The sequence below is a fragment of the Xyrauchen texanus genome, unplaced genomic scaffold, assembly GCF_025860055.1.
Source record: "Xyrauchen texanus isolate HMW12.3.18 unplaced genomic scaffold, RBS_HiC_50CHRs HiC_scaffold_730, whole genome shotgun sequence".
Classification (NCBI taxonomy): domain Eukaryota; kingdom Metazoa; phylum Chordata; class Actinopteri; order Cypriniformes; family Catostomidae; genus Xyrauchen; species Xyrauchen texanus.
The window spans coordinates 1-23985 of record NW_026266721.1 but is presented as its reverse complement, the minus strand read 5'-3'; the positions used below and the strand labels follow the sequence as shown (position 1 = coordinate 23985).

General features: G+C 40.4%; 1 protein-coding gene across 1 annotated transcript; it reads right to left on the bottom strand.

The window, feature by feature from the left end:
- Positions 1 to 4: 4 nt before the first annotated feature.
- On the bottom strand, positions 5 to 19886 carry LOC127642702 (plectin-like; the record flags this gene model as incomplete). Its single annotated transcript, XM_052125230.1, is given in 12 exon segments — positions 5 to 6292; positions 6787 to 8157; positions 8159 to 10132; positions 16046 to 16144; positions 16317 to 16421; positions 16508 to 16591; positions 16793 to 17149; positions 17255 to 17393; positions 17567 to 17745; positions 17985 to 18142; positions 19284 to 19316; positions 19675 to 19886. Coding segments are annotated over 12 exon segments (10999 nt in total), but the record flags the coding sequence as incomplete, so codon positions are not given.
- Between the last annotated feature and the right edge of the window lie 4099 nt (positions 19887 to 23985).

Genomic DNA, 23985 nt, shown 5'->3' with positions numbered 1-23985 from the left:
GTGGTTGTGATAATTTGAATATTCTCTTGTCATCATAGCAACAGTTCCTGCCTGATGCTAGAGCAGTAAGGGCCTGCACTAGCTCATCCATTTGAAGTCCACAATATGCCCCTGAATCATAACGGCGACCATAACTAGTGGGGCTGTAGGATGAAGTAAAGCTCGTGGAGAAACCTGAGCCAGTAGCATCAAAACTTCCCCTTCTAGAGCCTGATCTTGAACTAGGTCTGGATCCAGACCTAGACCCTGAAGTTGATCCAGAGCCACTGATGCTATATGGGCTGTAAAGACCTTTACTTGACTGGGAGGAAGCCTCTAGCAAACGCAGGCCAGATCCTTCCTCAATCATGCTTCTCTCCATGGCATCCTTGTATGATATTTTTAGTTTAGTTTTGGGGCAGGTGAGGTATTTGGAATATCCACTAACATCTCTCAGTTTCTGTGCAGTGCGTGCATCTAGAGTGCCTTTCATCACGGCATCATCCAGTGATACTCTTCCTGCAACTTCTGGTTCAATTAATCCACCTGTTAGGTACTGGACTTCAAGGAAACGTTGACCAGCTTCATAGTACAGCCAACCCTTTTTTAAGGCTTGAGCGGCAGACATTTTAGTTTTGGTTCTTGGATCCTCAAATCCCTGAAAAGCTTTCTGAGCCAAGTTGATACGCTCCACCATAATCTTGTCCACCAGCCCTTTGCTCATTGCATCTGCAACAGAGAACTTTTCTCCAGTGTTGGGGTCAATAATTCCTCCTGTGCATGCTTGTGCTTCTAGCAGTCTTTGACCGGTGATGTTGTCAACTAGATTTCGATGTATAGCCTCTGTGATCGACACCTTTTCCAAAGTGTCTGTATCTAAGATTCCAGCCACTGGTCCAGTTTCCTCTGTTGGGTCACTCCAGGTTGTTGCTGGTGTCTTGATGGAGGGAATGGGGCTCATTGGATAGGATGAGTTGGATCCAAAGGAAGATGAACGAGATCTGAAGCCACTCACATTTCCAGAGAGCATGTCAGCAAATTCTGTGATGGAAAGATTTCCAGTACGGTACTGGTCCAAAGATGATTGGTCTATGAGACCCTTAGAGATTGAATCATCAATGTCATACTGCCGCCCAGATCTTCTGTCAGTAATCATAGACTTAACTACACCATCTGACGACGAGGTGGTAATTTCCTCCCATTCGCACTCTTGTTCTGCAAGCTCAATGTATGTTTGATGGTCAATAAGACCTTTGCGGTATGCCTCATACACAGTCATTTCTTTTCCTGTTTCTGGATCTACAATAACAACTCTGCGTTTGCGCACTGAAGACTTTGAGGATGTCTTTCTTTCCCGTTTCTTCTCTTTGAGCAGTAAAAGAGAAAGTCCCGTTTCAGGGTCAGTAATGCACCGCTCCATGAGCTGGAGGTAGGTCAAATTCTCCTCTGTGTTTGGATCGAAGAACCCTTTAGTGTCGTCAGAAGGATCAGTAAGAATGCCATTCATCTCCTCATCGAATAGACCACGTTTGTAAGCCACTTCCACTGGAAGTCGGTGACTTTCCTCAGGATCAATGATTCCACCTGTGGCTATTTGAGCCTCGAGCAGACGGATGCCATGGTCTTTCAGAATGAGGCCTTTTTTCATGGCCTGGAAGAGGGAGATCACTTTGCCAGAGTATGGATCTTTGTAGCCAGTCACAGCCCGTTCAGCAGAGAGAAGCTTGTCTTTAAATTCTGATCCCACAACTCCCATTTTTACTGCTTCATTGACATTCATTTTTTGATTTTTTATTGGATCAATCACATACCCAGTAGCCGCTTGAGCCTCCAGAAGTTCAAATGCGGTGCCTGGTCTGATCATATTCTTCTTCATGGCTTGGTAGACTGATAGTCTGTCTTTGGTTGCCTCTACAAACACACCTGCAATAGAGCTGATGCCTTCAAGATATTTCTTCAGGTCTTTACTGAGGTCCTCTACAGAGACTGTACCTTCCATCAGCGCTGTGTAGGTCTTCTGATCAATTATCTGAGAGAGCAACAACTCATCTGGGGTGATTTGCTTTCTGAGGCCCTTAAATAGAAGTCTCTTGTCTGCCAGAGACAATAGTCGTAAGCCACTCTCTTTATCCACTTTGCATCTTTTGAGAAGTAGTGCATAAGATAGCTTTTCATCTGTTGTTGGGTCTGTAAATTGCTTGACATCTCCACTTGGATCAGATATCCTCTCACTGGTTTCTTTGTTAATGTATCCACGTTGCATGGCAACATCATTTGGGAGGCGGAAGTAGTATTCTGGATCCATGAGGCCACCTGTTGCTACCTGGGCCTCTAAAAGCTTCAAGGCATAATCTTCAGACACAAGGTCCTTTTTCATGGCTTGGAAGATAGAAATGACCTTCCCACTGTATGGATCCTTGTAACCTGTGACTGCTCTCTCAGCAGACAAAAGTTTGTCATGAATCTCTGGGCCAACAAGACCCTTGCGGACAGCTTCGTCAACTATTAATAATTGATCTTTCACAGGGTCAGTGATAAACCCTGTTGCTGCTTGTGCCTCCAACAGATCAATGCCAATGTCAGGCTTGATGAGACCTCTCTTCATAGCTTGGTAGATACTAATCTTAGCAAAGTTATCTGAGATTACTCCAGCAATGCTGCCCGTTCCAAAGAGGTACTGCTTCACATGTGGCATCTCCATGACCTCCCGGATGGTTTTCTTGCCTTGTTGAAGCAGGTTGAAAGTTTCAATATCTATAATACGAGCTCTGTAAAGTTCCTCAATAGTAACCCGCCGTCTGATTACATCACACGACATGCTCTGCTCGGTCTTAATGATCTCTCTTTGTTCAATGATTTCAATTATAATTATGATCATTCTCTCTTTTGTGATTTTGCCTGAGCGGTACTGCTCAAGAAGCCTTTGTTTTTCCTCTGCTGGAAGCAAATCTGAATTCATGACTTCCCATAATGTCACTTGTTTCCCAGCTAAACTTCCATGTGGTATATCTACTTGAGTGTTAGCTAAGTCGGTTTGTGTTTGTTCCTCTGTGTAAACGTAGGATGTTTTAGCTTGTTCTGGAGCCTCGGCTTTAGAGAGAGGTAGCAGGCATATTCCAAAGTCTGGATCAGTCATGCATCTCTCTTTCAGTTGTTTGTATGTGACGCTTTCATCTTTGTTGGGGTCAGTGAAACTTTTGATGTCATCTGAGGGGTCTTTAAAAGACTTAGCCAATTGCTTACTGAAGTAGCCACGCTGAATGGCTATATCATTGGGAAGGTGATGGCTATTTACTGGATCAATAATTCCTCCAGTGGCCTCCTGAGCATCTAGAAGAGTTATGGCATGTTCTCTTAGAACAAGCTGTTTCTGCATTGCTTGGAGAAGAGAGATCTTACTACCAGTGTATGGATCTTTGTAACCGGTAACGGCTTTCTCTGCTAAAAGTAGTTTCTCATGTAGTTCTGGACCAACAATACCAGCCTTTACAGCACCATCCACGGTAAACTTCTCATTCCTGATGGGATCAATTATGTACCCAGTAGCTGCTTGGGCCTCCAGCAGGGATAGACCTGTCTTTTGTGTCAGTAGTTTCTGCATTATTGCTTGGTAAATGCTTAGTTTTTCTTTTGTTTTTTCAACAAATACACCAGCAATACAATCAGAATGCAAGTAGCATTTTATGGAGTCAATTTCACTAACCTCTGCAGGTTTCTTTTTGCCTTGTTGGAGCTTATCATATGTATCCTTGTCAATGATTTTAGATTCAAACAAGGATGTGGCAGTTACAGGTCCTCTGAATCCTTCAAAGCTATCTTGTCGCTTCCTTTCGCTTTCATCCACTATTGTTATCACAATCTTGATCAATTTTTCAATAGTGACTTGTCCTGATCTATACTGTCGAAGAAATTCAATCCTTTGCTCCTCTGTAAAATATTCAGAGTTTATGATCTCCCAAATGGTGACTTTTCTTCCTTTAAACAGTCCACTGTGTAGCTCAACCGTAGAATGGCTCAATGCCTCTTTAATTTGCATTTCAGATAGTGGTTCCTTTTCTTTTGACTTGATTGCCTTCTCAGAGAGCAAAAGCATTGGGAGACCAGTCTGTTTATCAGTGAGGCATCTTTTTAGCAGTTCAGCATACATGACATTTTCTTGTGTGTTAGGGTCAATAAATACTGTACTGAAGTCAGATGGGAAGCTTAAACTTTTGTTTATCTCTTCATTTAGGTAACCACGTTTATATGCAATATCTGGAGTGATGCGGTAGCTTTTCTCTGGGTCAATAATCCCTCCAGTTGCAAGTTGGGCTGCCAACAGTCGGGTACCTTGGTCTTTCTTAATGAGATCCTTTTGCATGGCCTCAAATAAGGATACAGTTTTTCCAGTATATGGATCTTTGTAACCACAAACTGCTCTTTCTGCAGACAGCAATTTCTCATGGAGCTCTGGGCCAACAACACCACTTTTGACTGCTTCATCAACTGTGAGCTTTTGGTTTTTCACAGGATCAATTATGAAGCCTGTTCCAGCTTGAGCCTCTAGAAGATTTAATGCAGTCTCTGTTGCGAGAAAGTCCTTCTTCATGGCTTCGTAAAAAGATATTCTTTCCTTAGTCAACTCAATGATCACCCCGGCAATACTGTTTGTCCCCTTTAGGGCTTTCTTGACAGGCTCAAGCTCGGACACCTCTTTAAGAGTAGCTTTGCCATTGTGCAATTTATTAAACAAATCTTTGTTAATAATATTTGCATCCAGAAGTTCAGATGCAGACACTGATGATCTTAAACCATCAAAGGAAGGTTCCTTCTTGTTTTCTTTGTCCTCCACAACAGTTATTACAATCCTAATAATTTTTTCAACTGTAATTTTGCCCATCTTGTATTGACGGATTAGATCCTTTCTCTGATCTTCAGTGAAGTACTCAGAGTTTATGACCTCCCAGATAGTGACAGTCTTTCCTTTAAATCTTCCAAATGGAACTGTTATGCTTGCTTTACTAAATGCATCTTTGGTTTCCTCATCTGTGTAATTTATTTTGATTTGTGCTGCTTTCCCTGTAATGGGTAGTAATGGAATGCCTGTCTCAGGATCTGGTTTGCATAGCTCCAGTAGCTCAGAATATGTAAGGCTATCCTGAGTGTTGGGGTCAATGAATGCTTTTTTGTCAGCAGGAGGACTGGACAGAATTTTTCTTAGGTCATCATCCAGTTGACCTTGTGTGCATGCTGTTTGGGCTGGCACACGGTGGCTATTTACTGGATCGATTATTCCACCAGTTGCATATTGAGAATCGAGAAGTTTCATGGCCTGGTTGTCTGCGATCAAACCTTTTTTCATAGCTTCAAACAGTGAGATTTTATTTCCAGTGAAAGGATCAGTATATCCTGTGGCAGCCCTTTCGGCAGATAGCAGTCTATTGTGTAACTCAGGTCCAATCAAGGCATCCTTCACAGCTTCATTGACAGAGAATCTCTGGTTCTTGAGGGGGTCAATTATGTAACCAGATGCAGCCTGAGCTTCGAGAAGCATCATAGCTGTACTTTGTGTGATCTTATTGTCCTTCAAAGCTTGATAAATGCTAATTTTCTGGTTGGGTTCAACTATTACACCACCTATGCAATCATTACCTTTTAGGCACATCTTGACTTTGTCATTCTTAGCAAGTTCTTGAACGGTTGTTTTGCCTTTCTTAAGTTTGTCAAATTCTTTTTTGCTCAGTACACCAATGTCATAAAGCCTCCTTGCTGGCACCTTCTCTCTGATTCCGTCAAAAGCCAGAGATAAATCTTTTTTCACACCATCTACTTCTGTAGAGCCATTTAGGACCTTTTTCGTAGTTTCTACCATGGTCATTTGAACTAACTCTTCTTCAGGGACACTGTCAGTTTGGATCTCAATTTCCTTGGTGTGGGATGGCTTCTGTGTACTCTGAAGCTGCTGGAGTTTTTCTCGTAAGTTCTTGTTTTCTTCTGCCAGAAGTTTCTCTTGTTCAATTCTTTTCTTTTCAAGCTCTTGCATATCTTTTTGCTTGTTGAGCATCTCTTCCTCAGCATCCTTTTGTTTTTTGATAGCAGCATCCATGGCAGACTGGAGTTTTCTCCTCTCCTCCTCCATCTGTTTCCTCTGATGCTCCTGTTCATATTTCAGTGCTTCAGCCTTTTTCACTTCATCTTCAAATTGCTTTTCTAGTGTCTTTTTCTTTGCCTCAATGGCCTTCTCCTTTTTCAGCAGTGTCTCTTTTTCTACTAAGAAAGTTTGCTGGAGGACAGTCTTTTCCTGCAGTAATTGTTCTTGTTGTACATTGGCCATCTGCAATGAAGAAATAATAATTATTTAATTGCATGACATGGAAATCACTGTGACACTGTAAGAATTAAATGAATACAATACACTTTTTAAATCTGAAAATACTAACCTAATAACTGAAATAGTTTTGAAATTTATGAAAAATTATAACACATTACATTATAGTGTCCAAATTGCATACATTACACATAAAAACAATATTGATACAATTACTAGTGTGCAATTATAGACTATAGAAACATAATTACATCCTAATACATGCATTAATATTATTATGTACTAAATAATACATGAATTGTACTGTAACATGGACACTGTTTTGTAAACGGTGACCAGAACATCTTCGTCCATAACAATTGCAGCCTTTGTTTTTATTTTGCATGGCAATGTGCAATTTACATGAACAAATGTTTGGAGGTTGAATAAAAACGGTTAAATGTTAATTAAGGGCTTTAAGGGAAAATTAGAAAACAGTTCTACAACATCTAACACAATACCTCTTTTGACTGGTTTTGTAAGTCAGCTGCCTCTTTTTTCAATTTTTCCCTTTCCTTCTCAAGTTCTGAGATTGCTTCATGCAGATCATCAGCCTCTTTTTTGCTCTGCAATCTCTGCACTTCCAGTTTCTCAACAACAGTGTGTTTCTCTGAAGTTTGTTTTCCTGTGCCTTGCAGACGGGCTTTGATTTCATCAGCTTGATTCTTGAATTTTTTGGCTTCCTCCTCGGCTTTTGACTGAGCATCACTTAGCTGTGTCACCTTGATCTTTAGTTTCTCAGCCTCTGTGGTAATCTCTAATTGTCGTTTGTGTTCAGCCTCTAAGGATTTCTGGAAAACTTCGGTCTCCTGCTGCAGACGCTGCTGCATCTCCTTTTTGGCCTCCAGCAGCTTTTGAGCCTCTAACTGTGCCTGATCTTTTTGTTTCTGGAGCTTTTCAGCTTCAGCCTTTAGTTTTGTTGCCTCCTGGATGGCCTGCTTTTTCTCTTCAAGCATCTTGTCAGCCAGTTCCCTCTGTTTGGCAAGATCAGACTCTGCAATTTGCCGTAACCTTGCAGCTTCTTGAGCCTCTAAGTTAAGTCTTGCTGCCTCCTCCGCCAATTTTTTCATGTTCTCAGCCTCCTCCTTGAGGAGTTTCTTTGTACTGTCTTTATCTTTCTTTATAAGCTCTTGATTTTCCTTCTCAATTTTAAGTTTCAATTTCATTAACTCCTCCATCTGAATCTTGACTTTAGAGAGCTCATCGTCTACTTGAGCTTTCTGCTTCATAGCAACACCGACCTCTTTTTTGAGTCGCTTGAGTTCATCATCAAGGATAGATTTCTGTTTGTCTGTTTCATCAAGTTGCAGTTTAACCTTTTTTAACTCTCCCTCAACTTGAGACTTCTGTTCCATGGTTTGTTCTGCAAGCTTTTTGTACTTAGCCATCTTAGCATCAGCCTCTTGTTTTTGTTTCAAAGCAGCAGCCTCTGCCTCGGCCCGTCTGGAAGCTTCTTTTTCAGCTTCTTTTCTCAAATTTTCTGCATCTTCCTGGGCCTTGGCCTGTTTGGCAGCTTCAGCCTCAGCTACCAATTTCTGATGCTCTGCTTCCTCTGCTTTCTTCTGTAACAGGGCAGCTTCTTTTTCAGCTTTGTCTTTAGCATTTTCTGCATCTTGTACCAGTTTCTTTGCCTTATCAAACTCTTCCTTGAGTTTATCCTGTGTCATGCTATCATTATTTTGTTGAAGAAGAACATCTTGGGCTTTCTGCTCAGCAGCAGAGCACTTCTGTGCGGCCTCTTTGGCTACAAGGATCTGTTTCTCTGCTTCCTTCTCAGCATTCTCTTTCTGCTTTTTGGCCTCTTCTGCTTTCTTTATGAGACATTCCACCTCGCTCTTGAGCAGCTTTGTGCTGTCTTGCTGCCTCTTCTTCTGCAGCTTGGATTTTTCTCACCTTCTCCTCTGCCGCTTTCCTTTTTTTCTCTTCCTCCAAAGCAAGTTTTCTGAATTCCTCAGCTTCATCTTCTGCCTTTGCTTTGCTCTTCTGAGTCTCATCTGCGATGCTCTTCAGTTTGTTGAGCTCTAGTTCAAGGTCTTGTTTGCCGGTCGAAGCCTTCTCAAAGTTGAGTTTGAGAATGTGGATCTCCTCTTCAACCACTTTCCTCTGCTTCAAGGTTTCTTCTACAATTTTCTTTTGCCTGTTTAGTTCGATGTCTGAGGACATCTTCAACTGATCAATCTTTTCTTCAATCGCTTGCTTATGGTGTGCTGCTTGATCTTCAAGGACTTTTCTCTGGTAAGCCTCCTCTTCTGCTTGTCTCTTTAGATGCTCATTTTCAGCTTCCTTCTCTTTCAAAGCAATCTCAGCCTCAGTTTTTAGACGAGTTGCATCATTGATAGCTGCTAACTTTTCTTTGAGGATCTTTTCAGCCTCTGCTCTCTGGTGAGCTGCTTCTTCCTCTGCGACCTGCCTCTGTTTCTTTGCTTCTTCTGCAACTGATCTCAGTTTAGTGGCCTCTTCAGCAAGTTCCCTCATCTTGACTGCCTCAGATTCAAGAAGTTGTTTGCTCTTTTCAGTGTTTGACACAGACTTTTTCTCAGCTTTGGATTTTAGCTGCAAAAGCTCTTCCATCTCCTTCCTAACTTTGACCAGTTCCTCTTCGAGTTCCTTCTTCTGTTTAACAGCAGCATTGACTTCATTTTTGAGGCGCTGGAGCTCATCATCCAAGACAGCTCTCTGTTGCTCAGCATGGTCAAAATCTGCTCTTAACCGAATAAGCTCTTGTTCTGCTGTAAGCTTTTGTTGAGCAGTTTGTTCAGCCTTTTTCCTTTGATTTTCAAGTTCCTTTTCTGCAGTCTCTTTCTGTTTAAGTGCAGCCACCTCAGCTTTTGCCCTCTTCTTTGCCTCCCGCTTAGCTTCCTCTTTTTGTTTTTCTGCCTCCTCCTGAGCTGCAGTTTTCTTATTGGCCTCCTCTTCCGCCTGGAGTCGGAGACGAAGTGCTTCATTGGCCTTCTGTCTCCATGTTTCTAGTTCCTTCTCAGCCTGCTCTCTTGCCTTATCTGCATTGGCTTGCTGCTTTTTCAGATGTTCTGCCTCCTCTTGCAGCTGAATGACCATTACTTGCTCATGTTTGAGTGACTCTTCCAGCTTTGCTGTCAAGGAAAGTTGTTTACTCTGAAGCTCAGTGGCTGCCGTCTTCTTAGCCACCTCCTCTACCACTTGACTGTGTCTCTGCTTTTCCAGCTCTGCTTGCTTCATGTGTCTCTCAGCTTCCTCAGCTTGCAGCTTAAATTTCTCCAGATCCTCAAGGGCCTTTTGTTTCTCTATAGCAGCCATTTTCTCTGCCTCAGATTTCAGTTTAAGCTCATCTTCTGCATTGCGTTTTTTCTTAGTCTCTTCAGCAACTTGCTTCCGAAGCTTTTCTGCCTCTTCCTGGGCTGCCTTTCGCAGTTTGTCAGCCTCTGCTGCTTTGTCCCTGAGCTGCTGAAGCTCTATTTCAGCAGTTGTTTTTTGTTTTGTTGTCGTCTCTAGCTGGAGTCGGATAATACGGATCTCTTCTTCAATTCTGGTGCGGCTTTGGAGGGCCTCCTCTACCTGTTGTGTTTTAGACTTGATTTCCTGCTCTGAAAGGCTTTTAACCTCATGCAGCTCTTTCTGGATATTGTGCTTCTGTTTCTCAGCATCAACAGCAACATCCTGTCGTTTGTCGACTTCATCTTTCATCTTCATCCTCAGCTCATTGGCCTCTTGTTCTGCTTTAGTAATAGCCTTTGCATGAGATTCTGCTAACTGTCTCTGCTTGTCTAACTCGGCCTGCATCTCGGCCAGTTTTTTCCTCTCTTCCTCCTTAAGTCTTACAGCAGCGTTCTGTATTAGTGTAAGTAAATAATAGGGGAAACAGAGACAAGGTTAAGCATTGAAGAGTTAATTATATCTGTAGTAGATTACAGTTACACACATGTACAGAACATTTAAAAGTACATGAACATAGTTTCAGAGATTTATGCTACAAAATTATACTAAATAGTAAAACATCTTATGTAGCTATTGAAGAATTATGAAGGACGATATACAGTCATAATGTATGGCACACAAAATGAGACACAATCACTTCACAAAACAACACTACAGCTGGAATATTAAATGGTTTCATGCTAATGAGGAGTTAGCACTGGATATGAATTCATTACTATACAGAACTCTGACCTATCCTGTAATTTTAGATACAGAAGAATTTTGTAAAAATTTGGGGATTTTTCTTTTTGTGTATTTTGGTATCATTATTATTGTGGAGACTTCAGGGAAGAAAAAAAGCATTAGTGTGGACTGCAGCAAGGCAAATGTACTTGAATAAGAATTGGGGTAAGGTTAAAGGGAAAGTTCGACAATAAAATGTGTCGAGCACATTTTGTTCCAAACCTGTATAATGGATTTCTTGTTCTGTGAAACACAAAAGCAGATGTTAAGCAGAATGACAGCATCAGTCACCACTGAATTTTATTTATTAGAAAAAAATATACAATGATGGTGAGAGAGGCTACCATTTGGCCTTTTTTGTGTTCCAAAGAAGTTGAATAAATGATGGCAGATTTGTTCATTTTGTGTGAAATATCCTTTTAAGGGCTTTTTAATGCATGTGGTATTATTAAGCCTACAACACAATAGCTTAGTGATGCAGCAAAGGAAATATGAAAAATCAACTAATGCCAGACCACAAAATCCATATAGAGAGGGTGCACAAAGGGGAAAAAATGGTCAGATGAATACCTTGGTGTAAATAAGTTAAACTAATGACATAATATATATTAATACAATATAACATTTTATTTCATGTAAATCTTAATAATTGCTTAAATTAACATTTAACAGTCTGAGTTTTCATTTCTGACTTTTAATATAAAAAAATAGGTGTTTGGAAAGGATGAAAATATATGTTTTTGGACTATTTACCTCTTTAGTGCCCAAACATGACAAATATTCATCATGATAAAGCACTGGCAAGCAGTTTAGAGAAGCAAACAGAAAATAAAGGTTAGAAATGAAAAGGGGAAAGGAAGAAAACAATTACAGAGAAAGGGCTGAGAGTCAGGCTGAAGCATACTCAAGAGTGGAAATCAACAACTAAAGCACAAAGTTATAATGGGAAAGAATGTTGCTTTCTGGTTACAGGATCTAAAGACACTATCCATTCAGGAAATCAAACCAGAACAAGAATGCAGCATCATTTATAATGCAATAATGTCTGTTGTTAGGAATGCGTATGCACAAAGTTTTTAAGCAAAGTATATTTGAGTTTGCTTCAGGCTAGGTACCCTTTACCTATGCTAATGCTAACTGAGAGTTCACTATAGTGTTAGAGATATTAAATATCACCTTCAGTGCTGGGTGGATTACTTTTGAATTGTAATCAGGTACTGATTACAAATTACATGACAAAAAAATTTAATAAACAAACATGACATTTTTTGGGTAATCTTATCTGATTACTTTTGGATTACTTTCAACCTAATTCTATTTAATTTTATGTTACATGCATTTGAGTAGGAAAATCATTTTAACATGAAAGTATAAAGAGGAATAAAATGTATCCCATTCTTTATTACTAAAAAAGAGATCCTTATGACATTTAAAAAAACGCATTAAACATTCCATTAATTAAATAAATAATAAATCTAACAGCAATGACAGCGCATTGCCAAAGTTTATAATTCCAAACACTTGAGACATAAAGTTTTGTGCGCATAAGTGTGATTTTAAGTGCATAAAACAATAACAGCATTATGAACATTGATGACCATAAAATCAACATAAAAAGATCATAAAATTAATTAAAATTAATGTCAAAGCTTTCATCTAAAAACACTGAAAACGTCATGGCTACTGTTGTAACCTCCATTCGACACAGAATGTAGTGAAACAAGGGGTCTTTCTTGAGAGCCTCACGTACCTCTTAACTTGAGAAAAGGCCAATGAGAAATTGGCAGACAGAATGTGCATGTCCTGCCTCCGGACATACGGTATAATGGGAAGGGGGCATGCGTCAGTCAGGTTTTTTCACTGAGGAGCAAAGAATAATTACGGCCATTTACAGTGGTAGGTCTAGTGTCATGGCAAGGGGGACACAACGTCTCGTTCCCTACATCAGGGAACGGAGGTTACAACTTTATTGATTAACACACGGTATGAGCCGTGGCGCAATGCCCATCTTGGGACTCAAGTCTGAAGCGGTCTCATATTCATCAACCTGAGCTGTGCGACCACGGCTGAGGATGACATATGCCCCAGGAGCCTCTGGAACTGTTTTAGAGGGACCGCTGTGCCGGGCTCGAAGAGAGTGAGGCACCTGAACACCAACTGTGCGCCCTCGTTCATGAGGTGTGCTGTCATTGAGACTGAGTCTAACTCCATGCCGAGAAGAGATGCTCTGAACCAGGGCGAGCTTGCTCTTTTTGCACCCGGTAGGGGGCGGGTTAGAGACTGAGGAAGAGGTTCTGGAGAGGCATCTTTGGAACTCGTCAGCGCCAGCCTGCCGGGGATGGGCAGTCATGGGTCCAGAGGCGAGATGACTGCGTCTGGGTAACCGGGACTGTAGGATTTTGGTGCCGGGTTGCCATGAGAACAGCACGCACCAGCCGGATGACCCAGGGAGTGAGGAAATTGCTCTTTTATCGACATTGTGGGTACCACAGCCCAAAAGGGGGTGTGGCAAAAGAAATCCCCCCAACGGGGGACGGAGTGGTCCTGATACCAGCTCCGGAGCGAACACCTGACTGCCCGAGTCTTTAGTCTCAGGAGTGTTTAGGAGCTTTCCGGGTCCTAGAGGGGTCCTGGAGACGGGAGGGAGTACGCCGCCTGTGGGGCGCTCAGTGCTGGGGCTGAGAGTCATGATGTGTGAGATAGCCTCTGTCTGCCTCTTTACTGCCAAAAACTGCTGGGCGAAGTCATCGAAGGTGTCGCTGAACAGACCAAGCTGGGAGACGGGGGCATTGAGAAAGCGGGCCTTGTCAACATAGCGCATCTCGACCATGTTCAGCCAAAGGTGGCTTTCCTGGACCACGAGGGTGGCCATCGCCCACCCAAGTGCCCGCGCTGTGACCTTCATGGCTCTGAGAGCGAGGTCGGTGGCAGAGCGCAGTTCCTCGGGTTGGGACTACCCAGGTGCAGTTCTTTTTGTGCCTTGGCTTGTTGGACCTGCAGGAGAGCCATGGCATGTAGTGGCACTGTAGGCTTTCGAGGTCAGCGATGACGTCATCCTACAGGCCTTGGAGGGGACCTCCGGGCGATCCCGCCAGGTGTCGCTTTCTCTGGCACATGTGGAGGCACAACTGCTCTGTCCACCTGGGGGACCTCCGTGTACCCATGGGCCGCCCCACCATCAAGGGTAGTGAGAGTGTACGAGTGAGGAGGTTGGTTCCGGGCAGTAAAAGATGCCCTCCACGACCTCATCAGCTCATCATGCACTTCCGGGGAAAAAGGTACCGGGGGGAAGTGGCTGGGAGCGGCACCCTGACCCGAGGTACCAATCGTCAAGCCGTGAAGGCTGTGGGGAGGACGGAGGGTTCCAGTCCAAGCCCACACTCACTGCAGCCTGGGCAAGCATGTCGGCTATCTGCGTGTCGGCCTCAGACCGGGCGGGCTGACCTTAAGGCTGCAGCCCAGTCGAGTCCTCTGTGTCAGACGCCCGAGCGCTCTCCGATACAGCGGCGACATCATCATCCAACTCTGGGGGTTCTAGGGAGAAGGCGAGCTAGCCGTGAGGCAAGCCGTACTCACCTCGAGCCGGACAGAAATAATTGAGCATGCCGGGGGGCGGGTGGTTCGTGGGGATTTACCCGGAGAAACCGAGCCCGCTCAATCCCGTGGGAAGAAGGAGCGACGTGAGGGGCGGCTGAAGTGGTATTCACTTTAAAAATGAAAGCCACGTCCGCGATGCTGCAATGGTCATGTTCTTGCAGTGAGTACATGTACCATCCACAAACGCTGCCTCAGTGTGATCGCTACCCAGGCACACGAGGCAGCGTCTACGACCATCAGTCTTGGAGAGATGTTGTAGTTCCTGGACCGCATCCAGGAACTACACAGAGGCGGAAGTGCATCTTTAAAAAAAAATTCCTGAAAAGGACATTCAATGCCTGCTTTTTATTTATTATTCTTTTGTGAGTGAAAACAAACTCTTTTAGAGGGGAAAATACTCTTTTAAACAAATGCTTTTGAAGCGCCCAGGGGTGTGGGCTGCACAGCGTGCAGAGGAGGAGAAAGCCACTGGTAACGCGCCGTAGATCCAACAACATTGCTCTGCCTACAGAGGTGATTGTAACAGTAGTGAAATTCAGCTTGCTGCTGCACAACCGCTCTGCTCCGAAGAAAAAAAATCTGACTGACAGACGCACGCCCGCTTCCTTTTATACCCATATGTCCGGGGTGGGACATGCAAATTCTGTCTGCCAATTTCTCATTGGCCTTTTCTCAAGTTCAGAGGTACGCGAGGCTCTCAAGAAAGACCCCTTGTGTCACTACATTCGACACAATGTCAAGTGAGTGACATAAGGGGAACCTCAGATTGTGTACCCTGAGGGCAGGAACCTTAGAGATGGCATTCACTAGTTTTGAAGCAATTAAATTAAATGTGTGCTGCACACCATTGGTGAGGTAGTAAGAAATATATATATATATATATATATATATATATATATATATATATATATATATATATATATATATATATATATATTATTATTATTTATTTATTTTTTTTTAAACATATCTAGTTCATTCAATGAACCTGAAATCAACAGCAATGACATTACTAGGTCAAAGCTAAAAGCTCAAAATTCTGACACACTTATTTTTAACCCTTACTACTTAGTAATAGTCAATCACCTATTCATTAGCTGAGGTGCTTATCTTACCATTGTAATATAAAAGGAACACATGCTCAAAATGTTAATCTGAGAGACTATTGCACTTCAGGGTAGAATATGATGATATTGATATGAAAATTATCAATATATTATTAACAGTTTACTGCCGTTGCCTTGTTAACATGTAATCATGTTATCTATAAAAACATAACTGTATTCTGATTAAGAGTATTTCAAAAAGTATTTTAATCCAATTACAAGTACTTGATTTTTTAAATCTGATTACGTAACCCAGATTACATGTAATCTGTTACTACCCACCACTGCTCACCTCTATATAGTAGTAAACATATTATGAGAGACATACATTGTGATAGAAATGGAATGTGCTGGACCACCAGCATTAGCATAATTTAAGGGGATAGTTTATCCAAATATGAAAATATTGTCATCATATACTCACCATCAAGTTATTCCAAACATGTATGATTTACTATCTTTCATGGAACACAAAAGTAGATGTTATGAGAATATTAACCTCAGTCACCATTCATTTTCATTGCATTTGTTTCTCATACTATGAAAGCAAATGGTAACTGAGGATAACATTCGGCCAAACATCTCCTTTTGAGTACATGATGACATCATTTTAGGTGACCTAGGTGAGCACCTCTTTTACAATATGTAGTATTTAAAAAAAATAATAACTTTCACCTAGAGTACATCATTTTTAAACAACATGCTTCAACTGACGAGTGGCTTTTTGATGACTTAAAACGAAAATTGTAACTGTGTCTCATATGGTTTGCACATATAAATAAACAGATATTTCATATGTCCATACATTAAACAACAAAGGCTCAAGTTAGTGAGTTAAAGCTAGTACTGGACTATTTTTATTCCAGCTTTTCACACTTACCTCTTCAATTGTTAGACGGTGCTTTGTCTCAGTGATGAATTTAATATACTGGCTTGACAGAGTCATCAGTTCACTGTAGCGTGTTCTTAGAGTCACATACTGGAAAACATTTTTACATTTACTTATTGCCATATCAAATGTGAGGCAAGGTAGAGTGATAATAGGCACAGAATAAGTTGTAAACATGAAAATGAATACATTTTTAAAAAGGGGTCAAAGAGCGCAGGATTGTAGATTCGCAAGTACTGGTAAAAAAACAGGCATGAGGCACCTCTTGGATGATGTCATCAGATGCAGACTCCATTTTGGTTTTCTTCAGAGGGGAAGCAATAGGCTCCATTAAGGCTTTATATGTCATCAACGGGAGCTCATAATCCTAAATAAGAAAATCCATTTAGACAGATATTCATAAATCACTCACATTTCTGAGTAAAACATTTTCAAGGCTAAATTCATACACACCTTTATTGCATCAATGTATGCTTTAGCATATTTCTGGCATTCATCAATTTTGTCTTTGTTCTTCTCAATCTCCTCAAGAAGTTTCTGTACAGTGGACATGAAAATAATCAATTAATAATTTATTTTCTAACCGACAGACAGACAGACAGACAGACAGACAGACAGACAGACAGACAGACAGACAGACAGATAGATAGATAGATAGATAGATAGATAGATAGATAGATAGATAGATAGATAGATAGATAGATAGATAGATAGATAGATAGATAGATAGATAATTACCTTCTCCTGGGCCAGCTGATCTTGAAGGGCCTTGCTGCCTCCAATGGGAACAGCATGGAGCTTGTCCTGCCTCTGCTTGGCATCTGCTATCCAGCTAATAAGCCAGTCATAGCTCTGTCTGTAGGCCTGCATCTGTCTGCTCAGCAGGTCTAGTTCTCGCTGTCTCACTTCAATCTGAGCAAACACAGCCTGCCAGCGGTCCCTCAGGTTGCCCACCAGCTGTTTGTAGTGCTCCAGCTCTATATCACGTTCACTGTGCAGCCGAGACATCTGGTCGTTCACCGCCATAGCTCTTTGAAGTTCGTCATCCAGGCGGTCAAAGATGGCTTGATTGCCCTCTGCTTCTGAGTGTAATTTCTGGGATAGAGAGAGTGAGAACACATTTAAAATTTTTGTGAGGTCACATGTGCTTCAAACTATTATTCAGTGCAAATCTCAATTTGTTTGGGAAAGACGTTTCACCTGGAGCTGTGTTTGGTTGACTTCAACCTCTTTCTCATTAACAGGGACTTTCTGCACATCTCGCAACTGGTTCTCATACTTGTTGAGAATTTCCTCAGCTCCTTGTTTACTGCGGATTACCATGTCAATGGTCTTCAGCCTTTATGGACAAAAATGACAAGATCATCATTGTTTTAATAAGGAAAGGAAGATCTTCTTGTTTTAAACAGAAGAGATGACTTAGTGGATAAATGACAATTTGACTCCCTGGATATTTCAATCATCTATATATGTTTAAGTAAGAAAATGGACAGATTGAGACTTAGAACTGACTTGTCCAGGTACACAGATGATAGACTGTAAACATGATCCATCTTTTTCTGGGTGATGTTTATATCTGAACGCAGGACTGGGGCAGAACTAGAGTGCTGAGAGGTGGCCAGCATTGCTTCACTCTTCTCCACCATCTTGTCCAGGTCTTTCTTTATACCGTCCAACTCAGACTGCACTTTCTTTAGGACAGAGAGAGAATACACCATACATATGTGTTAAGTAGTGAAACTGAACATCAGAGCTGTGGAGTTTGATGAAAACACAGCCTATTTTTAGGCTTAAAAAAGTTACAGAAAGTATGCATAAGCTATCATTTGAGACTTACAGTATTTTTTCACATCAAAAATATACTGTACCATTTCCATATGAATTCCATTTATAAACCAACAGATATTTAACATAGTTTTTTTCTGCACACCTTCTGTTCAGTGGTCCTCTGTGCACAGGCTTTGAGAGGTTCCTTGTCGATCAGCTGTCGGAGACGGTTAACTGTGCTGGACTCGCAGCCTTCCAGCCTCAGCCTCAGGTCTTTTATCTGTGTAATGTAACTCTTGCACACTGACTCATCCTGTTCCCCTGTAAAGTTAAAATACATAATGTTAAATCAGCTCAAGAATCAATCCGAAATAAGGTACATTTGAAAGAGAGAACACTACGTAAACATAGTAAAAAAAAAACATGTAAAAATTAAAATCAGTAAAAAGTAAAAACACACGCTGGCACTTTACTAATCATGTTACCCTATTAATGTTATCTAAATGTACAAATTGAGTTCATTTGCACACACTTATGTAAGTACGATGCATTTCAAACTACCCACAAGTAAGTAAACCTGACAGTGCTGATGAGAACGATTCATACAAACACGTGTTTTAATGGAATGATATATTGAATTAAAACATGCTATAAATGCATATATACACACTTTTCTATTAGCAGTCAATGTGGATGAAAGCAAAATGCATATTAAAGTATGACACTACAAAGCCCATTAGAGGACAAGGTGGGATTTTTTTCTGAAATAGATTTGCGTGTCCTCACAATAAGTTCTGCATGCCCTCGCAATCATTTTGCATTCCCTCTCAATAAATTTACCATAGTTTTACTACAGTAACCATATTTTAACCATGATATGGTTTAAATATGGTTTTACTTTAAAAATCTAATAGTTTAACACTATAGTAATATTGAAGACTAGAAACCATGATTGTTGAAGGCCAACCATGTTTTTTTTTTTTTTTTATTATTATGTAAGTTTTAAGTAATATCTGTAAGTTATGTAACCATGTTTTTTTTTCCTTCGGAAATCACGGTTTTAAAACAGTACACTGTATCCATGGTTTTATAATAGATTAACATGTTGTATTTGTAGTAAAACCAAATAACCACAAAATTATCGTTTTTATTACCATAATTTTCATTTTCCTGTATTATTATTACTGTGGTTTTATTATGTATATCAATGTGAAAATATGGTTATTATTGTAAAACCATGGTAAATTTATTGAGAGGGAAAGCAAAACTATTGCTAAGGCATGCAAAACTTATTTTGAGGGCACGGAATCTTAATACGAGGGAATGTAAACTATTGCGAGGGGATGCAAAACTATTTAAGAAAGAAATTGCCGCCCTGACCTCCAATGTGCTGTTTGATACAAATAACTACACACAAAAAATTGCAGTTGATTACTCATCAAATCCACTCAGTGAACTTTACCTGCAGTATTGACCTTTAGGGTGAGAACAGGTTCTGAAAAAAATATTCAGTCATAATGGGAGCTGTGGGTGAATTTAGCAATCCAGGGTTTAACTGGATTTCAAACTGTGCTGTTATTAAAGCACTTGACACACAGAAGTGTAAAACTAAAGCAAAAGATTATTAATGGCCTAGCCATAATGCCTTTATTGTATTGTAGCAAGCATGTGGAAAAAATCACTGCTTTGCTCAGGGCAACGCCTTAAAGGAAGGTTGTTCCAGAGCCAAGATGTCTTTGTCTGTGTGCAATTTTATTCAGGCATTCAGAGAATTCAGATCCATTTGACGAACAGTAAAAGTGATGTATGATTTGTTTGTCTGAACAAACACACTGACTTAACCTGACACCCACCTTGTTCAACAGAGCGTAGAAGATTGTCATAGTGCTGAGTGGATTTGCCGTAACTGTTTTCGGCTTGCAAGCGATCATCCGCCCCGAAGAGTTCAGAACCCTGACTGTCACGCACAAAGGCCTGGTAGTGCAGCTCCAAATTCTTCAGAGCCAGTCGATATTCTTCCACTCTCAGTGTCTTGAACTACACAAAATAAGGGAAAATAATAATGCTCAGTCACAAAAAAAGAGAGAAAAAACCCACTGAAGACTGAAGAAATATTGATGTAACATTGTTGGGTAGCCATTGCAGATTCTATCCTTTATAAAGGTGAATGAAATGGGTGTAATGGCAATGCATTTTAAGCTCAATTAAATTGTAGGTTCAAACGCTGTAAAAACAATCATCATCAGCATACATTTTTTGTGCACATTTTGGCTTAAGTACTTTTACAGTATATACACTGCATGTCCAATTATTAGGCAAATTGTATTCCTCAGGATTAATTTTATTGTTGAACAAACACAATGCTCTCAGTCAATCCAAAATTATTATTGAACCTCAAACCTGAATGTTTAACAAAGAAAAAGTGAGTTTTGTCTTTCTCATGGGAATATATGTGTGCACAATTATTAGGCAACTATTAGTGTGCACAATTATTAGGCAAATAATTTAACTTCCAACTCAATTGTTTATTCTCAATTTTTAGAGTAGGTGCAACAAATAAGTAACACAAAATGACAATTAAATAACATATTTGGCCTTCTTTTCACCCTCACCCTTCTGCCATGAGCCTTCCATCCATGGAGTCTGTCAGTTTCTTGATCTGTTCACGATCAACTTTCACTGAAGCAGCAACCACAACCTCCCAAATGCTGTTCAAATATGTTTTTGGCTTCCCTCACAGTAAAGCTCACATTTGAGAAGGGCCCACAAGTTCTCAGTAGGATTTAAGTCAGGTGAGGAAGGGGGCCAAGTCATTATTTGGGCATCTTTGAGGCCCTTGCTGGCTTGCCAAGCAGTGGAGTACTTGGATTCATGTGATGGATCACTGTGCTGCATAAAGATCATGACCTTCTTGAATGCTGAGGACTTCTTCCTGTACCACTGCTTGAAGAAAGTACTTTATAGAAACTGGCAGTAGGTTTGATGGTTGAGTGTCAGTCCATCTTCATCTCAAGTCAAGTGGATTTTATTGTCGTTCAACTATATACAATTAGTACAGTACACAGCAAAACGAGACAACGTTCCTATCATAGGACAAACACAGAACACAAACAAAAAACCTCATCCTTAATGATAGCAGCCCATACCAGTACCCCTCCTCCACCTTGCTAACTGGAAGTGGTGCCATGTGTCCATTAGTGATCCACTGGCCCATCCATCTGGTCCATTAAGAGTCACTCTCATTTCATCCATCCATAAAACCTTTGAAAAACCTCTCTGCATGTATTTCTTTGCCCAATCTTGCTGCTTCAACTTGTGAATATATTCAGTGTTGTCGTGTTTCAGCCTTCTTGACCTTGGCCATGTTTCTGAGCACTTGGCACCTTGTACTTCTGGACACTACAGGTAGGTGGCAGTTCTGGAAAATGGTGGCATTGGAAGATAATGGGTTCCTGGTAGCTTCACGTTTAATTCTTCTGAAGTCTTTTGCAGTTAATTTGCACCTTTTCTTCTTCATGTGTTTTTTCTGACCCAGTTGACTATTCGCAAACAAAACGTTTGATTGTCCAGTGGTCACGCATCAATAGTTTAGCTATTTCAAGAGTGTTGCATCTGTCTGAAAGGCATTTTATAATATTTGAATTTTCAGTGTCAGTTAAATCTCTTTTTTGGTCCATTTTACCTGAGGTAATGAAGCTGCCTAATAATTATGCACACCTTGATATAAGGCGTTTCATTACACAAATTCATACCACCTGAAAATTATTTAATCCAATAAGCATTCAAGTTTATATGGTTTTGAGTTGGAAAATGTGCATGGAAATAACGATAAGTAAGATCAGAATACTCACATGCCTAATAATAGGGCACTCAATGTGCATATCTGAATATAGTGTTTGTCTTTTGATGCAAATATCAGTTAAACTGACAGTAACTAATTTCAAAAATAGTTTCATAATGGTGTGTCTTTTTTTGTCAAGTCTTCATTATCGTTTATGAAAACAAAAACAAACTAACATTTTTGTCTGTAATTTTGTTTCATCACTGTGACCTTAGCTTGCTCCCGGGGAATGTCCCTGCAAATATGTGAAATATGCAGGCTTGGGGAGTAACGGAATACATGCAATGGGATTATAAATTTAAAATACAAAACATTAGTGTAACTGTATCCCATTACAGTTACAATTTAAATCATTGGTAATTATAATAAAGTTACATTCAAAAAGTATTTTGATTACTGAAGAGATTACTTTGCATTTTATTGTAATTTGTTTAATTTAATATTTAGTCCTTTCAGATGGAAAACATTTATACATATAAATGATGCGATCCGAGGAGTGTTTGAACAGCGGTGAAACACTTTCTTAAGATGTGCTACATTCATACAAGTTAATACTGTTGCAAGTAAAAAGGTGGATATGACATCAATGAGTAACTTCACCTTGGGAGCTTAATAGAGGAGCTACATAATGTTTATACCACTTAACAAAAAATGGTTAGAAACGCTTTGACAGAAGAAACATAAATCCAATAAATACACAATTACATGCCTTGTCAATGTTTTTGATGCTGTAAAGGTATTTTAACAAGAAATGCTAATCAATGTAGCCTTTAACCTCATATAGAAATCTACAAATATATTTTCAACCTCATTCTGTAAACAGAATTCACATACGATCAGAAAAGGATGTTGCTGTGTACACCTTGTGGAGTTTTTAAATATGGAGCAGCAAAAATGTTTAACCATGTGTAACTTAGCATGTAAACATTAAGTTTTATGCTAAGCTAAAATGCAATTTTGTGCCTTTAAATGCATCAATTACAAGATACGATTATATTTTATTATGAATTCTATGACGAAAATGCACATTGGAGCATAACTTTTTTGTCCAGTAAGACCTTTGATATTAGGGAAAAATGTACTGCAAAAATATCAAAACATTTATTTTCAAAACATTTACATACATTTTCTTGAGTAGCAAAACTGGGTAAGATATTTAGGCTTTTTTTCCAGAAAATGTTTTATATATATATATATATATATATATATATATATATATTGTAGCGTCTGGAGGAATCAATGAATGGAGAATCATGGACTCGGCTATTTTGGAGACAAAAGGGCCTCTGTAAGATCACGGAAATGGTCTGTGTTAGTATGAGGAACTTTTGTCAGAGAGACAATCCAACTATTGACAGAGGATCCTCGTGATGCCCCCCACACACACATGTGACATCCTCGTGTGACCATGTGAGGAAAAACCATGTGGAACTTTGAATTAGAAATGTGTGTGTCTTTCCCATAAAGCCTAAAAGGGCTTATTTGTAATGAAAAGTGTTTTAATCCCTGTGTGCTGTGCATTTTGGTGTTAGATCAAAACTAGTAGAATGGTTTAACATGTGTGTAGTTTTAAACCCTGAGGTTTCATATTTAACAGCCCAAGGGTGTATATTCCTTTTAAGTGATACCAAACACATTTTTCTTGGTATCAAATTAAACCTTACGATGTGTCCTAACGGAATATACATATAAGATAACCTTAGAACTGTGTTCTGTTAGTTTTTATCATCTTTTGAGTTGTTCAAAGCGAAGGTCTGACTAAATCATGAAGTATGCAAATGAGCTTTGACCAGACAAAGGGAGCAAATTCGCGCCCAAAGCGGAGGGGCCTCATTGGGTCACTTCTCTCACAGGAGGCGTGACCTCCCTACTTTAAAGGTCAGATCCAGCATTGACTCGCTCTCTTCTCTTCGAAACTCTTCCTCAAGGACTCCCAAGCTTGTGCCAGGCTACGGCCTTGTCTCTCTTACTCTCTTCTTCTGGATCTCTTCAAGCCATCTTACACTTCTTCTCCGATCTTCTGCAACTCTCCGGAACTCTGCAACTCTCCGGAACACTCGTCAACTATTCAACAAGTATTCCTAAGGCGCTTGAACTTCTCGGAACAACCCTTCAATTCCTCCTCAAGTGAGTCTCAACTCCACGCTCTGGAAACACCGAACCGAAATCCTCCGTCTCAAGAAAGCCACGAGGGCGCGACATCCACGCAGCCTTGCTCAGCCACACATAGGCCCATTTTGCAAGTATCATTTAATCTGAAATCCAAATGCGTTAAAGTGTGTAATTCCATTTGCTGGCTCTTAAAGGGTTAACTGTTGTAATA